This window comes from Vicugna pacos, unplaced genomic scaffold, assembly GCF_048564905.1.
Source record: "Vicugna pacos unplaced genomic scaffold, VicPac4 scaffold_114, whole genome shotgun sequence".
In the NCBI taxonomy this organism is placed as follows: Eukaryota; Metazoa; Chordata; class Mammalia; order Artiodactyla; family Camelidae; genus Vicugna; species Vicugna pacos.
In genome coordinates this window covers 357705-375280 of record NW_027328794.1, presented here as the reverse complement: position 1 = coordinate 375280, position 17576 = coordinate 357705, and the positions used below count along the sequence as shown (strand labels likewise).

Here is a 17576-nt window from a genome sequence, read left to right as displayed (position 1 = left end):
TGTTCTTCAAAGGCTCAGAGTGGCTTCTGAACACGGAGTCGGCAGGGAGGAGGTGACAGGCAGTGAGTGGGGTGAGAGACACAGGGTACGGTCCCCCAGCAGGGGAAGAATTAGTTATTTTCTAGTTTTCCAATTTCTTACTACCTTTTTCTCTTATTGCCACATACCATTTCCTACGAATTAAGCATATCAATGTCAGTCATTTGGGCCACTTGGGAGAAGCTGCACGATGCCATTCACAGGGCTGGGACATGACAGCCACACCAGTCTAGGTTGAAAGACCAGTGGGGGTATTTCCATGGTAATCACGGGCATGCAGCAAACTCCCCAGCTTCAATGACCTCCTCTCAAAGTTGGCGCCAATAAAACTACCAAGCAAAATGCGTGATGATTTTGGCCAACATCTGTTTATTAGTTAAGTGCCTGTGACACCTGCCACTTAATAGGGAATGAGTACGATCAACGAGGCCCTGTCTACCTGGCCACACGCGCCCTGCCTTCCTGCCTTGGTGCAGCAGCACAGCTTGTTTAGCTGAGATGAGCGCCCCCAGAGCAGCCCCGACGGGAAAGCTCCCAGCTCTGCACGGCCAGACGTGTTCCTTTCCTTCTCAGAGCTGATCACAATTTGCTGTCGTCTGTTTTTATGTTTATCCCTTTTGTAACTGCCTCTCCTCCGGAGATTTTGCTCAAGCAGCACAGGACCAGATGTGTCTTGTGGCCTGCCGGATATTCTGGGCTGGGAAACAACCGAGCCCACATCTGGCTCTGGTGCTGAACGGAGAGAGCAGAAGGCCCAGGAGCCCATGCTGAACCGAGGCCCCTGCACACAAAATTATGGTCTGACTTTGGGCAAATTACACAGTCTTTTTTACCCTGAGATTCCTCATCTGTCCATAAAAATAACTGCCCATGGCACACAGAGTTACAAGTATTAAAGGAAATCACCATATTCACAAAGTAGCCAAGGGGCTACCAGTGCATCCTAAACAGACACATGCTGCCTTTAAGGCTCTGACACACACCAAGCGTGGTGGTCGAACAAAGTGTACACTGCTAAGTGTCAGTGTGTTAAGTGCTTCATGTGTGCTATAATAATCTTCAGAACTTACAACAAGCCCAGGAAGTAACGAATATTATCATGCCCATTTCACAGACTCACCATCAGTTTAAGAGAGGTTACATTCAAGTCCAAGGCGCTATGGTGAGTAAATGGCGATTTCAACCTGAATATGGGCCCAGGCCTGGGCTCCATCTCTGTCCCATCCACCTGACCACTGCCTATGAATTCCACCTGTCCAATACCCAAGTTGAAGCCAACCAGCTCTTAAATGCAATGTGTGTCACCGTTTGTCAATGTTGGTTCATTACCATAAACAGTTCTCCGAAAGCACTTCAGAAAGGAAAGTTGGACTCACATACCTGCCCAAAAAGAAGAAGAATTCTGCCTTGCCTTCTCCTGTAACATGCAGAAACCCTTCCCATTCACCACCGAATCCTTTTGTATGCTTCCTCTGTGTTCATGTTTACACATGGCTTATTAAAGTAGAAGTTACCTGCAGTAATTCCATCTCGGTTCCATTCCAAGCTTCCAGATTATCCATAATCAGGGTAATACCATAATTTTCTGTGAATGAAAACACTACAAATTGAATGAAAATATTGCAACCATGTCACTAAACAAAGAATGCTGAAAACAAGTCATCAGCGGCTGCCGCCGCCCCCCAGTGAAGACAGGCCTGCAGCCATTCACAACGGTGCCCTCTGAGCAGACTCAGAATAAGAAAGGACAGATTACTGGCCCTAGATAGCTAGGTGCTTGTCTAAAGTATATATTCAGTCAGCCCAAATGTTGGCTTCCTCCCATATATTGAAAAGCATTAAATTCATGAACTTGAGATACCTGGCTTTCTTTAGATAACAAGCAATGTTTTATTGTTCTGACTACCTGGTCTTTGTTGTAAAGCTCCTATATAAACCTAGCTTCTCCCCTACTCTTGCGAGCAGTCCCTCAGAGTGTTCTGAGAGGCGGTCATCCTGGCTCGAGTCCTTCTGACAAATAAAACATAACTCTTAATATTCAGGCTGCACGTTTATTTCAATCAAGTCCCAGAATAGACACAACTCATCAATTGTGTAATGGGACACACTGGATCAGGAACCAAAAGAGTGTACTAGTCCCTAAGAACTACGGCTCCCTCTTTCTTCCTGTCATTATACAATCCCACCAGGACTCATTACTTTGCTGTCTGCTCCTCTGGCAACCAAACTCAGAGAAGAGTCAACTCAGCAGAGCGTCCTGCTGGGGAGAACCCCCGCAGCAGCACTGCAGGCTGCCTGCCCTCCCGCACGCTCTGACGACCGCTAGTGTCCTCCGTGGAAACCAGGCCAACAGAGCTGTTCCCTACAGCTACAAAGTCCCAAATATTAAGTAAAACCTTTCATTTTATACTATATGTTACATATATACCCATCTCTGAAAACAGCTTTGCCAGAAGCCCAAATCTTCAACATTAATCTGCAAAGGCAAATCAGGTCCCCAAGGGAAAACAAGTCTTAAGACGATGCTAAGACCTCCAAAGTCCTCTCCACGACCATAAACCAAACTGCCTGTAGGTCTGCAGCTGCAGGAGGCTACATGTCTGCTTTTAAAGCAACCCCTTCCTGCCCTCGGGTGCTACAATGCCCTTCTACGCCCTCCCATCTCAGGGTAAGAGCACCCACTGCAGAACCTTGCAGGGCAGCACTGACAGGACTGGACAATGAGGATCAGAGCTAAACTAAGCCTTCTGATGACACGAGTTGTCACTCTGTCACTTTACAGATGAAGATATATATAGAGAGAGGTGGGGTGTTATTGTTCAAAGTCACACAGATAAAAAGTGACAAAGTCTATAACTCTGCTCCTCCCTCTGGTGTGACGCCCCAACTGGGACAACCACAGGGTTCTTTCGTGCCTGCCTGACCAGTTCTTTCCTATCACTCATGACCCACCACAGGGTCTGAAATTAGCCTGCATTTGCAGCATCTTTTCCCTCCAGTTTCTCAGGAACAAGGCTGTTCGGGCCACTTTATGACTTCCAGGTCCCCGAAATCTCCGTGTTCAGGCTGCTCTTGCCTGTGCATCCGGCCCGCTGCTCAGAGGCTCTTCCTCCCCTGCAGGAGGACGTTTCTACTCTTCACAGGGACACCCCCTTAGGGGATCCCTCCTCTCGCCCTCAGCATGGCAGGTGTCCCAGGCCACATCGCGAGATGCCCCAATAGGACTGCATCTGCCCAGGTCTGCTAGTCAGACCAGCAGCCTCAGAGCCAGGGATTATGCCCAGGTCACACTGCAAACCTACTGCCTGCCTCACAGACCCCAGCCAGCAGGTCACCTGGAAGTCACAGCAAGTGCCCCACCCAATCCAGAAGCCTCTTCATTTCCCAGCACCACTGATGACTGGTTTCCAAACTGGTCAGTTTCGCACAAAACAACACCTTCTACTGTGTAGCGGGTGGATTTTGCTTCTGCACCCCATTCTTACTGAAAACGTTAAGGGAAACCAAAAAGCCTCTTCTCAACCCTTTTCTGATGATACCCTCCCACCCACAATATACATATGCTCAAGAGATTTGGATCCACGTGATTTTGTTTCCCTTACGATAAGTGGCTCCAAACACTGCGGGATTATTTTTCCTTTGAGGGTATTAGGACTCAGTTTCTCGGCTTTAATCTGTTTTTGTCTTTGTCTTCTTTGTTCCTAGCAGTTGCCACCTCTTACTCCCTTTAGCAGCCTCCCTCCCAACTTCTAGTCTAGGAAATCAGCTGTGATGTGGGGCACGGGGGCATTCACAGAAGATGCAACAAAGGCAAAGAGAGGCAATATAATTTGCCAAAGATATCACCTTCAACCCCCAACAGAGTGTGTCATGTCCCTGTGTTTAACTCTTATTCTAAGCAAGTTAACTTTTTGTAGATTATGTTTATAAAGATGAGAAATCAAAATACACACAAGGACACACATCAACTCTAAGATATTCATTAACTCCACTATTTTGTTTCTATTTATTTTATTTGTATTAAAAAATTAAGAACCCCTGCAACCAATATAGCAAAATGTTACTGGGTTTTAAATACAGAATATAGAGGGGTTAAGTGTGTCATTACTCATCCTTATATGTATGTTCACAAGATAAAATTATTTGAAAGTCTCTCTCCCCTCCCCCTACTCACTACTGGCTCTCACCTGAGATCCCAGACCACACATCTAACAACCTTTCACTTTACCCACAGCTGAACTCATCAGTTTTCCCCCAGAAATCCCTCTGCAGCTTTCCCTCCTCAGAGCACAGCAGGACCATCATTTAACTCATTAATCCACCCAGAAACCTGGGCCTTACTCCATCCTACCTTCACAGACAGCTTTAAATCTTTCTTTTTACCATCTAAACATGCCTTCAATCTGTTCGCTTTTACCCACTATCCTACCGATCAAGTGGAAGCCACCAACACTGCCCACCTGGACTCAGGAGTCTCCCAAGTGGCCCCACAGCCACTCTCCCCTACTTGAGACAAATGGGATTGTGTCACTCCCATGCTTTTTGGGCTCTTTTCAGACCCACTGTTCATAGAAGAAACTCCAATTTCTTCACCTCGTGAAGGTGTTTGCCATGAAACTGTCAGCTCAGGGAGGGCAGGGCACGCCCTCTCCCCTCAACCCCACTCTCTGGCAGAGCATCAGCTTGGGAGGACCCGCTGAGCTACATCAGCCTGTATCCTAAACCTGGTCTTGGGTTCTTAGCAAACTGCTTCACTTATCCATACATATCCAAGGTAGATAAGAAAGATTTTAGATGTTGAGCTAGACTATTCATTTGGGGATTTTGCACTGGCAACCTGCAAGTATATGTTCTAAAGTTTGTGTCTTGTTAAAACCACACCCAGATTAAAGGAGTATTTGTGGAATGTCTTCGGAGTTAAAGGGTTCTGTACTTTTACAGATTTTATGTTTTATAACATGAATAACCCGGACAGGGTCACAAATGGAACCGCCTCACAAGTGACAGAAGACAGGTGAGACGCATATAGCAACAGGTCACAAAGATGGTAAGAGCAAAGTTGTTTCTCCAAACCCCAAAAAAATTCCTCCAAGAACAGAAAACTCAGAATTTTGAAAGTAAAATACTATCATATAAGGAAAGAAAATAAATAATCCTCTTCATCAGGGTTTCAAGATCTGACTGCAGAGTTATTAGCAGGCTATACTGAATCCTAGCACAGAAAAATCAGATGGACTACTGGTGAGTAAGTTCCAGGAAAACGGCAGTAATTCCTCCACTTGAAAGAGGACACACACTCACTTGTTCAAGGTGATTGTAAACAACATTCTGCAGAAATTCAGAATATTCAGGCACCGCTTCTAGATGGTGATGACACGGAAGGATGGCTTGGATGCATGCTTCTAACTGAGTCACCGGCATTCTTACACTGCAGGGGGAAACGGAGGCCCTCAGCCAAGAGCAGAGATGTTCCTGTCATGTATCCCAGGTCGTGCCTTGGGGACTCAGTGTCCTGTAGCAGTCCGGCCCCAGGCGAGGACCAGCAGCGTGGCCCACCCAAGCAGGAAGGGCACTGTGCTTGAGAAAGCCCACACCAGATGGGAGCAAGAGTGGCTGGTGGGGTTTTGTGAACCTATGAATGCTCATAGAAAAACACCTGCATACATTCAAGTGATACAATTAATAGTAGCATTCTTTTTAACAAAATTTCAAATGTCAGTGGTAATTTTACCATTCCTTTTCTCTTGTCCCCTGCACTCTGAGACAGGCTTAGGTTCTCTCACACTTGCAGCTCTGATGCAATAGTTGTGAAGTTATTTTACTTTACTGCAAGTGTCTTCGCTCCACGTGTCACTGTGGATGTCGTCTCTTAACACAGTCAGATATCTTCCTGGATCTCTCCATGAGTTCCTTGCTCCTGCTTCTCAGATCCTGAGATAAAGAACAGGTGAAGGCACATGACTGGAAAAGTCAATGTGGACTTGAGCAAAGTCCTCAGTGACCCCCTAGGTGAGTGTTGACCACCCCTTAGCTTCGATTCTCAAAGTTCTGCCCAGGGTGACATCCAGACAGGAGGGAGTCCTGGGCCCAATTAAAAGCTGTGTGGCTTGGGTGCGGGGAAAGGTGCAGGAGCTAGTTCCGTAGCCGGGACCCTCCACACCTCTGCTCCTCTCTCTCCCGAGGCCCCGCTGCCAAGCCCCCACGCTCCCTGATATTCTGTCCTTCTCTTCTACTCTACTTCAAGCCCTTTTCCTCTTCCTTTATTCCCTGATTATCTGCAGCTGGAGAGATTTTTCCATCACAAAATCTGAAAAAATTTCCTGCAGCTGAGAAAGAGGTCTCCAGAGGTCAATGCCCATATGGTGGTTCCTGAAGAGAGCCCCTGGTTAGGGGGACCCTCACCAACACTCAAGGGACATCAGGTATGTTACAGGGTCGACCACCCCCAACAAGAGTTTGCTGTGACCCCAAGGCACGCACAGCATCCCTGCTCACCAAAGTGTAGTTGTAATCCGTTATTAAGAAGCAAAAATAAAAAAAATTTCTCATGTTTCTTACTAAAATTATTTATGAGTTAGAAAAAGAAATTGTAAAAGAAAAGAACAAATTTGACTCCATGTTAGATGTGTTCGTTTGGCTTTAAACCTGTACCTTATTTTCTAGGCTCCGACTTGCTATCTCTGCACCTTTTGTAAAAAAAAGTTGCCTTTAGCCTGAAATATCCAGGACAACCTATTCTCCGGGCTCTGATCTTTAAGGATATTAGCTCTTCTACACTTATGTACAGATGGCAAGTTGCAAAATAGATAATAACCTTTCTTTTATTTGGAGGTTTTACGGGGGCACCTTAATTTGACCCACCATGGACAGCTGCAGGAACAAAGGATTCCAAGGACAAACAATTCGTACAGCGAGAAGTTTGCAACAACCAACCACATCCCCGCCGCTTTTTAGTATAAAAGGAGACTGAATTCTGCTTTGGGGAAAACAGTTCTACTGGATATCAATATGCCATTTTCTGGGTCTGCCAGATTTTCAAATGAAGTCACTATTCCTTACTCCAACATCTCATCTCCCCATTTATTGGCCTGTCATGCAGCAAGCAGAACGAGTTTGGACTTGGTAACAAAATGACTGCATTAGAGGTGGTATGTCTCCACTGTTTCCTCATTTCCAGTATGTCACAACCTATCAATTTTATATGCTGTTTAACAACATGACAAAGACCTATTATACGGAATTGATTCCACAGAAATAAAATTATTTCTACTCCCTCAAGACTTTTTTCTTTTCTATTTTATTTTGTTTTGCTTATTGAAAAGAAAATAAAAGTCAAATCATTTTATTTCATGTATTTTTATAGCTACATAATGTAAATACTACAAAAATATTTAAATTGCAATAAAAATTGTTAATATATTTGTATAAAGATATATAAACAATCAATGCAGATTAGGAAAGGAGTAGATATTTACTAAAAATCTACTGCACATCCAGTCTTTTACAAGCATATCCTGGAATATAAGCTCTATTATCCAGGGGTCCCCCACCTCCATTCTCACTGCCGATTCCCTTAGTAATCAACTACCAAGGCACCAGCATAGAACCATGCGATCACTATTTTAGGTATAAATGAATGAATTAGCTCATTCAATTCTAAAACAGAAACCTTAAAATAAATACTGAACTTATTTACAGATAAACAAATTTGGACACAAAAAAGTACAGTTTCTCCCCCAAGACACAAAGATAATAATTGGTAAAGGCAAGATTTGAACTAATCTGCCTGATTATAAAGCTAAGGTGGAAATCCCCTTCGACTGTGTAGGTCCAGCAGCACAGCCCATCACCCTATCTTTGTTCAGATCTGGCTTTAGACAGCCTGAGACAGCACCCCATTCCTATGGAACTCGAGGGGAAACGATAACAATAAGGATTTTATATTCAGTAGTTTCTTAGGTCTCAATTATATAAAGTGTCAGCAGGTCAGCAGAAAACTCTGGGAAATATGAGTGGGTCCAGAGCTTTTCGCTGATAAGAAACTCAATCTATCAGGACAGAGTGACCTTCCCATGAGTGGCCTCATGAACATAAACTAAAGGCAGCTGAAATGAAAACTAGCAAGAACATGGAAGTGAAGCAGGAAGGATCCCTACTATCCCCTGCCCAGTTGCCTCTTCACCCGCGTGGACAAGATGGCAGAAGACCCAGGTTTTTGTCTAAGTTACAACATCATGGATTCTCACCCATAAAATGTTGCGACTCTATGCTGTCTTAAGTCCTTTACAACTAAAATATGATGACACCAATATCTCAGCGGAATGTCTATGTCTCCACTTTCTCTCTTCTATTAGGAGACTATATCTATGGCCACAAACAGAAATTCAATTAAAAACACCATGCACGAAGCCTGGTGAAAGTCTGTGTAAGAGACATTGTTCTCACTCCCTGTGAATGAAAACTCAGAAAAAGTGGACCTTCTCCCTCTGTAAGTGGGAGGTAGACTGATTTTGTGTGTGTGTGTGTTTGCACGCACATGTGTGTGTGTAAATCATATAAAATATATTCTGGGATTTGCACAGTTTTTTTTAAGATACTATCATTTCATGAGGATGAGCCAACCTTTAAAGTAATTTGAATCTATTTTTCTGAGAGGCTCTTTTGGTGGAGGATGGGAAAGGGGAAAGGAAAGGAGGAAAGAAGTAAATGAAGCAAAGCTGTAAGAATACTGCTAGGGAAAGGCAAGACATTAATTTTGTTCCTACTTGCATCACACACAAATTAGGGACTGGCTTTCCCCCATGTCTTGTCAAGCACTGAGCTGCAGAAGAACAGGCGACAGCCCATTTCTCACTGAGCTTGTGACTGTATGTGACATCTTATAGACACAAATTATTTAACCTGATCAAACACTCTAGCAGCAGGATGTAATTCTCCTAATTTGAGAGACAAGAAAACAGGAAGTGAAAGACGGTATATAGCTTGACAAAAGTCAGAGGACAAGTAAACTAAAGAGGATGAATTCAAACTCAGATCTGAATGCAGAGTCTGATATTCCCACTCCCAGGGCTGGAAAATCCTTAACACAAGGTTCCCCAGCTCCTCTGCATTGTTCCTGGCACCAAGCATTTCCCATGGTGATGGTCTCCAGTTCTCAGACACAGCGCTCTGTGCAGCCAATAACCTCCATTCGACCTTGATCATCTACCTGCCACGCCTACCAGGCTTCACCATACAGGCAGGAAAGCTGGATTTCAAGTGCATACAAAGCCACCCTGGTTTAAGCTGGACTGTTTATCAGCTTTTCCAGCATAAAGGCAGCCATGAAAGTGCTCCCAGTTTGTACATGAGCCACACTACCTCTCTCCATCTGTCTCCCCACCTATACTACTTAGCTATGACCATTTTGAGAAACTTGGAAACAAATTTTTAAAAACAGAAAAGAAAGGATTCTGTAACAATACTTAATACTTACAATTTTAAATGAGAAGTTACACAGTGAGTATTTACAAACCGAATCTGCCTTCCTAGGTGTCAGTTTTAACAGTTAAAAAATATAATAGCAAAAATTTCTCACTTAAAAAATTAACAAAAACATCAACAATAATCTGGAATAAACTCAAAAACAATGCCCATGTTGTACATGGAGAAAGTACAGGACTGTACTGAGGGGTAAAGTAAAAGTGTGAAAGTAGAGACATCAACCTTTTGTATGGAGGAAAGCAGTTTTAAAGATGTACGTTCTCCTAAAGATAATTCAAAATTACTAAAAAATCCCATGACAACACTTATCTGTTTTTTTTTAACTTGAAAAAATTATATTAGAATTCTTCAGGAATAATAAAGTCATAATACAAGCCAAGAAATTTAGGGATCGAAAAAAGAATCAAAAAATTCGCACTGTAATATATTAAATAAATTTTTACAATATGTAAGATATAGTGCTAGAGTAAGAAAGTAAGATTGACAGAATTAAATCATGAGCTCAAAAAGAGACTCTAGTATACATAAGTATTTTTTACAGGTGGGATTTCAAATTAAAAACCAAAGTATGAATTTAATAATTGTCTTGTTACAATCAGAGAATACCTGGAAAAAACAAATTCTATTCCCGTCAAAATGACCACAAGAAAAATTACAGAAAATGATGTAAATATTAGAAAGTACTAATAAGAGCAAATACAACTCTTTGCTCATATCAATTCAGCTTCTCCTCACTGTAACAAGTACCATTATCATCTCCATCTTAGAGATTAAAAAAACCTACAGAAGAAATTTATACCATTATAAGAAAGCATTTCTAAGAATAAAACCCAAAAAGAAGACATTTACTATCTTAAGATTATTTTGGGCCACAACAATAATGAACCAACTGAACAAAATGAAAGGCAAGAAATGACAAGTAAAAGCTCTCTGATACATGTTGATGAAGACAAGGGGTTAATGTTCATAATACACATTGAGCTGTCACAAAGCAGCAAGAAGCTCCCCCACTTAAATGTTTGCAAAGGACAAAAGGGATCATTCACTTTTTAAAAGTCAGATGGCTAATGAGTGAAAAATTCTCAAAACCTCACTGGTCATCAAGTGCAAACTAAAATAATGAAAATCATTTTGCTCGTCATATTGGCAAATATGTTTAAAAGATATTATAGCTAGTGTCCATCTTTGAGACAACAAACTGTGAGCGATCTTTTGGAGGATGACATGTCAATGGATATGTAAACTCTGAAAAACGTGTGTGCACACAGGCTGAACTCCACTTTTAGGAATCGTTACATTTAGAAAACATCAGTTCAAAAAGATGTACTCATCAGAACATTTGCACAGCACTGTTTACAATGGTGGGAAGAAATGCTGAAGTGAAATCATATCCAGTGATAGAGAATTGGTTACATAAGTTATTCTACATCTTTTCATTCCCCACAGGAGAAGGAATTTCAAGATTCACTTGAAAGCATCCTGTGATGTATGAAGTTGTCACATCCAAGGACTAAATTTCCAGAAACCTTAGCTAAAGGAATACTCATACAAGATCACAGGAATGTTTGTACAAGAAGGATGCCAGTCAAACACCATTTCTGACAGTGGAAAATGGAGAAAACTTAAGTGTTCACCATCAAGACAATGATGCGGTAAATCACGGAGAGCTGTGGGCACTAAAGTTGCAGCGTTTCAGCGTGGTCCAAGGCCTTGTCCACAGTACTCTCCCACGAAAGGTGTTACACAAGAGACCAAACCTGCACATCAGGAGACCCCTTTACTCTATCTGAAAGGACCGGGTGAGCCTGGAGTGGGAGGAGGTCTATGATATATACGTTAGTGTATAAACCGAGCTACAGAAAACATATAGTATGGCCTTATTTTTCAATAAAGCATATATACACACACATATACATAGATTTCTCATATACGTGTATGTATGTGTGTATATATATATGACAAAGACATAAAGGTCATGAAATATATACTCCACATTGTCAGCAGCTTTTACTCTCAGGAAAAAAGGGGAAGGGAAGTAGGGGACTTTCGGTACCACCACAGTTCTCTTTTCAGTATTCCAGTTAAGTTTACTTGGAATATAAAAGTTTACTTAAGTCCAAAGTAAAATGGACGAGGACTCCACAAGACAGAATGCTATAATGGTCATTAAAAATCATGCCAGCGGAGATAGAATACTGTAAAAAATATTGTCATAAGCTGAATGGAAAATGGAGGTCTCCACACAGCAAACAGGCACACAGTGCTTGCTGGTTTTTATGACAGAGGTAATACACACTGATGAAAAGAACAGAAAATAGATTTTAAAGTGTTAATTATTATCTCTGAATACTGGGAACAGGATAGACCCTTTGACCCTTTTTTCAGAATTTTATATTAAATACACATTATTTTTCATCTGAAAAATGCATTTTTAGATGTCTAGTAACACACATTGGAAAAAATACATGAGTAGTTACAGAAACAAATAACTAGGAGACACCGCAGCACCGTCACAGAGTGTAGAAAGGGCGATCCTGAATAACACCACGCAGTTACATAAGGACCCACAAAGTGAGAGCACCCGCTGTAACAGGACGCGGCTCCCTTCCATTTGTCAGTTGTGTCTTCAGGGCTGAGGCATTTCTGAGCACGGCCAGTGTCAGTGCTGGTGTCTGGATGGATGCCACTGGAGGTGAGGGCACCTGCAAGCCGAGAGGAAGAACAGAAGTAATCCTCTGCTTTTTCTGTCTTGTTTCTTTGTTACTTTTAAAGAGAGGCATAAATAAGATAAACTGAATCTTCCTTACTGAAATTTCAGTAATGAAGCCATTTTTAAAGTGTTCACAACTTATATTCTGCCTATAACTGTCTTTTCAAAAAAGCCTCATATTTATTAAATGTTAATTAACTCAGTTAATTAACTACATGTTGAAACCTTTTAAAAAACATGAAATGCACTACGTGAAAGCACCACACATGCAGTGACTAGCTCAGCTGTCTTTACGGCAGTGCAGTCAGCCCCCACCATCCCGAGACCCTGAACTCCTGATGCTGGGAAGAGAGCACGCTGCTTCCTCAGATGGAGAGAAATGGTAAAAGCATTTTCTGAAATCTACAGCACTGACAAAACATAACTGCTTAATCCCAGGCTCCTTGGAGGCTGTCATTTTCCGTTTCTGGCCAACACCCGTCAATGAGCAGAACCACCCCATTCCCGAGTCATGGGACTCACGTGGGCAGCAGTTTTGGAGAAATTTCCAGTTATAGAATGTTAACCAACTATACATAAAACTCTGAAAAAGAAAAGATGCAATACTCAGATTTTGGAAGACACTCAAAATATTCTCCTAAGTCTTAGTATTTGGAAAGGCTGGGCTTCTCCTAAGCCACTTATTTATTTCACAGCCAGTGAGCATCTCCCACAAACCCTGCTTCCCTGTGTGTGCTGGGAGCCTCAGGCACATTGATGCTGTCTATCTTATAAGTCACAAGGCAGAGGCGTGTGTCTCACGCCTGCAACTCTCACACAGGCTCAACTCCGAGCATCAATTTGTGAACTTGGCCCCATTTTCTCACCTGTTTATTTGGTATCTGTTCTTCTGTAAGCTGCCTGAAGTGCTTCTTGGAACAAGTCAGAAGAATGAGTGGGTAGAGAAATGGACAGATGGACAGGTGAGAGATGGGCAGACAAACAGGGAGACTCCAAGAGAAGGGGAGCAAACAAAATTTCCTATGCAAAACCCTCTTCTAGTCAAGGAAGAAAACCATCACGAAGAAGTGTGAAGAGGCAGGTGGCTTAGGACTGTTTGCTGGATTCCATCAAAAGTCACACCACGTGATGAGAGGGTAGAAGTATAAATAATAAAAGAAAAAAGCATGCATGTTTGAAAAATATATCTACATTATCTACTTTCTAAAGAATAGATTTATATCAGCAAGGCTCAATAACACAATCTTTGGGTATTTACAGAAGTGAGAATCCCATCTCCAATCCGCAAGACATCCCTTCGGAGCACTGAGGGTCTACACGGTGCGATCATAAAGCCGTAACCGCAAAAGCTGTGCTATCCTGCACTTACGAGGAACGAGCAGCTGTGCTTGGCCTGCCCACGCGCGTCGTTTACAACCCACAGCACCTCTACGGGGGAGGGATGACTAGCGAGCCCTGTCTCTGCAGGAAAGAAAAAGTCCGGGAGAGGCTAAGCCGACCTACAAGTTCTCCATTTCACAGGACTTGTCACTCCAGAGCAGGACTCGAACTCGGCCCACGTTTGTAACCACAGTACTACCGTAATTTATGTGCTTTTTGTGTGTATAATACATTTGTTTCTGGCATGAAAGTGCATTTAATAAATGATCGGTTGTCTTGTATATTTCATTAGCTCACAATCTTTATATTTTTGAATTGTACTCTTCCCCTGGAGAAATGAACGGAAAGAGCAGTGGTCAGAATGAGGTGGGGCTTCATTCTTTATCTGTTACCTCATCTCATCCAAGTCCCCAAGCAGGGAGAAGGAGCAAATGTTCTCTTCATCTTTTAAAGAGAGGGCTCCAGTGATGGTGATTTACTCAACTCCAAAACTAAGTCTGGGGGAAGGGCACATGCAGCAACGAGAGCAGTATCACCTGTAGGAAGGCAAAAAGAGCTCAGGGGATGGCTCAATGGGTCAGCCTGATTTAATTTCAATTGATAATTCAATAACACACTCTAAAAATACTAGCATGCAATGGATTTGCTCTTTCTTGACATCTAGCAAGTTTCCACAGCCGACATGTAACATTATCATGAACTAGTGAAAAGAAGAGTCCACAGACAAGGGAAATCAATGCCACAGGCAGGCTGAAACCCAGGCTGGAGGAAAGGAAGAGAAAGGGCATATTTAAGAAGAGGGGAAAGTCTGGGAAAGAGACATCATCACAAGGACTCTCAAGCATCATTCAGCAATCATATAATCATTCTTTCAAGAGAGAGTTACTTAGGTCCTATTTTGTGCGAGATTTTACAAAGGGCAAAGAGAGACCACAGCGTCCATGGTGGCAGCAAGTTGCGGGGCTATAATACAATTCTAATCTTGGTACCTTGCACAATTGTCCTCAGTATAAAGGCAAAAATTAAAGTAAAATAATACTATGTAAACCATACACATTGCTGAAATAAATTAAAGAAGACCTAAATACCTGGAAAGACAAACCACGCAAATTCCTGGATCACATGACAATATTCTTGGGATGGCAGTGCTCCCCAGAGTGAAGCACACATACAACGTGGTCTTGATCACAATCCCAGCGGGCTCCTCAGCAATAACTGAGTAGCTTCTGCTACAATTCATATGGGAATTCGAGAGTCTCAGTAACCAAAACGTACCTGAAAGAGTAGAACAAAGTGAGAGGACTTGTAATTCTCAATTTCAAACATTACAACTGTATCTACAAGTGAGATTAGAGGCCATTTTTAAGGTATTATTGTGTTTATCCTTATTTTCTAAATTCTGTACAACGAATATACCTGTTAGAATAAGAAAAATAAAAACTAAAGTATCTTTTAAAACATGCACACCGATTCATTCATTGGGGAAAATTATTTTAACTATAAAGAGGTAAACAAATATCTAGTGAAAAAGGACTACTTAAAAACAAGTCTGCATTTACAATTTTCATAAATTGAAAACTGAAAAGCACAAACACATCAATTTTCTAGGGAGACTGGTGAAACATAATAATAATTATTTTCAAAAATTCTAATTGCACAATGAAAACACAAGAAAGAGAAAATCGTGATTGACAGGAAACTGCGAACACGTGGAGAGCAAAGGCCTTGAAATCACTGTTCCTTTAACTCTGCTACTAGCTCAATAGGAGAGGAAATTCCTCACTGAGGGGACAGTGGAATCCCATGCATAAGATAGGATACACAGTACAAACTGCAGTAGTATCGGGAGTGAATATGTTAGAAGAATTCTGAAGTTACAACATTGCTGAAAAACTATAAAAACACTGACAGACAGATTAAAACACACAGTCATACATATTATATAGAAACATGAACTCTGCTCCCATGTTGCATAGAAATACAAACATATTTGTTCATTTATGGGCACTGATTACTTTATCCCAGGTAGAATATTTCAACTAAAACAAATAATCAATATTACACTCCTATTGTCAAATGTACTTGATAACTTACTCTGCTATGTAACCATATGTGTCTAAGATAGATCTAAAATTAGTGAAAAAGAGCTTTGTATGGCTTCTTGAATTGTTCTCAAAATTCCAAGCTTAATTTTAAAATAGATCTGAGCAGTATTTCTATATTATCTTTTCCCTTGTGAAATGAACAACACAGCCTGTTGTCAAAATTCTGTCCTTACAATGATTCACGAGCACCATATCCTCACAAAACTGCTGGACAGCAAGTCACTATCCAGACACTGTGACCAAGTAAATGAAACAGAAGGAAGACAGTGATCCTATTCTGGAGGGCTTATAGTCTGTGTCAACACTGGGGTTTTTACTTGATTGGTTTGATTGGGTAGCAAAATAAAATCAATCAAGTACTTTCTTTGAGCATTCTATAAGTCATGACTGTTTTTAGTGTCATTAGCAGGAAAGACTTAAGCATGACTTGTTTAGGTCAACTAGCAACAATCATCACTGGAGAGTGAGTAATAAAGAAGTTAACTGATAGCAATGCTTCTGCCTACATGAGACCTAAAATAAATCTACACTGATATCCGAAAGGAAAATAAGGAGATGAGGTCCCCAATGAGAAAACAAACTATCAAGAAATCAAAAAATGAAAGTCATTTTCATTAACAATTCCAGGCAGTAGTGGAGCATGGTGGTGAAGATCACAAATGCTGGGGACAAACATGAGGGTCTGAAATCCCACAGCACTAGGTAGATGTGACACTGATATTTCAGTGAAATTTTCTGCATCTCAGTCTCCTATCCATAGACTGGGGACAACAACTGCACCCATCTCCTATAACGGTCCTAAGAATTAAGTTATTTTATATATAAAAGCTTAAATAAAATACCTCAGAGTTTAAATAATACCCCAAAAGCACAAGAAACAAAGAAAACAGAGACAAATTGCTGTTCATCAAAATTTAAAACTTTGCTTCAAAGGGCACCATCCAGAAAGTGAAACAACAACACAGAGGAGAAAATTTTTTCAAATCACTTATCTGGTAAGGAATTTGTATCTCAAAATGAAGAAAAAAAACCCCTACAACTCAACAATAAAAAGGCAACTCAATTAAAAGGTTAATAAAGTATCTGAAAAGGTATTTTTCAAGGAAAATATACAAATGTCCATAAAGCACAATGTAATGATGTTCAATAGCATTAGCTGTAAGGGAAATCAAGTCAAAACCACTAGGAGAAACCGCTTCACACTCACTACAATAGGGTATAATAAAAAAAAAAGCGTAACAAGCACTAAAGAGGACACAGAGGAAGCGGAGCACGCAGCCCTTGCTGGTGAGGATGTAACACAGCGTGGCCACTTTGGAAAACAGCCTGGCAGGGCCTCAGAGAGTTGAACATTTCGTTTCTGACTTACCCAGCAATTCTGCTCTCTGGGCACACACGTAAGAGAACTGAAAACAAATATCCACATAAATAATACCACATGAGTGTTCACGGTGACATTACTCATCACAGCCAAAAACAGAAACAACCCAAATGCGTATCACCTGATGAATGGGTAAACAGTGGGGCCCAGCCATAGAGTGGAATGTTATTCAGCAATAGCATAGCATAGAATAGTGACTAAGGCCACAACATGAGCAAATATTGAAAACGTTACTCAGTGTGAAAGAAGTCAGTCACAATAGACGTTTCCACTTATATGAAGTGACTCGATTTACATGAAATGTCCAGCACAGGCAAATCCACAGAGAGAAAAGTGGCTCCTTGGGGCTGGGGGAGGATGGGGAAGATGGGAATGTCTGTTTATGCGTACAGGGCTTCCTGTTGGGGGGATGAAAATATTCTAAGATTGAATGGGATGCACAATTCTGGGCATAGAGTAAAAACCGATGTACATTTTA

The 17576-nt window shown here is 41.5% G+C and overlaps 1 protein-coding gene across 1 annotated transcript in view; it reads right to left on the bottom strand.

Annotated features, from left to right (window-relative positions):
* Positions 1–17576, bottom strand: part of LOC140694965 (trafficking protein particle complex subunit 9-like) — a 53630-nt gene that overhangs the window by 12146 nt on the left and 23908 nt on the right. Inside the window, exon 2 of the mRNA XM_072957966.1 lies at positions 1554–1624. Within this exon, the coding sequence (XP_072814067.1) occupies positions 1554–1601 (48 nt within the window). The 5' untranslated portion in view covers positions 1602–1624. The remainder of the gene's footprint in view (positions 1–1553; positions 1625–17576) is intronic.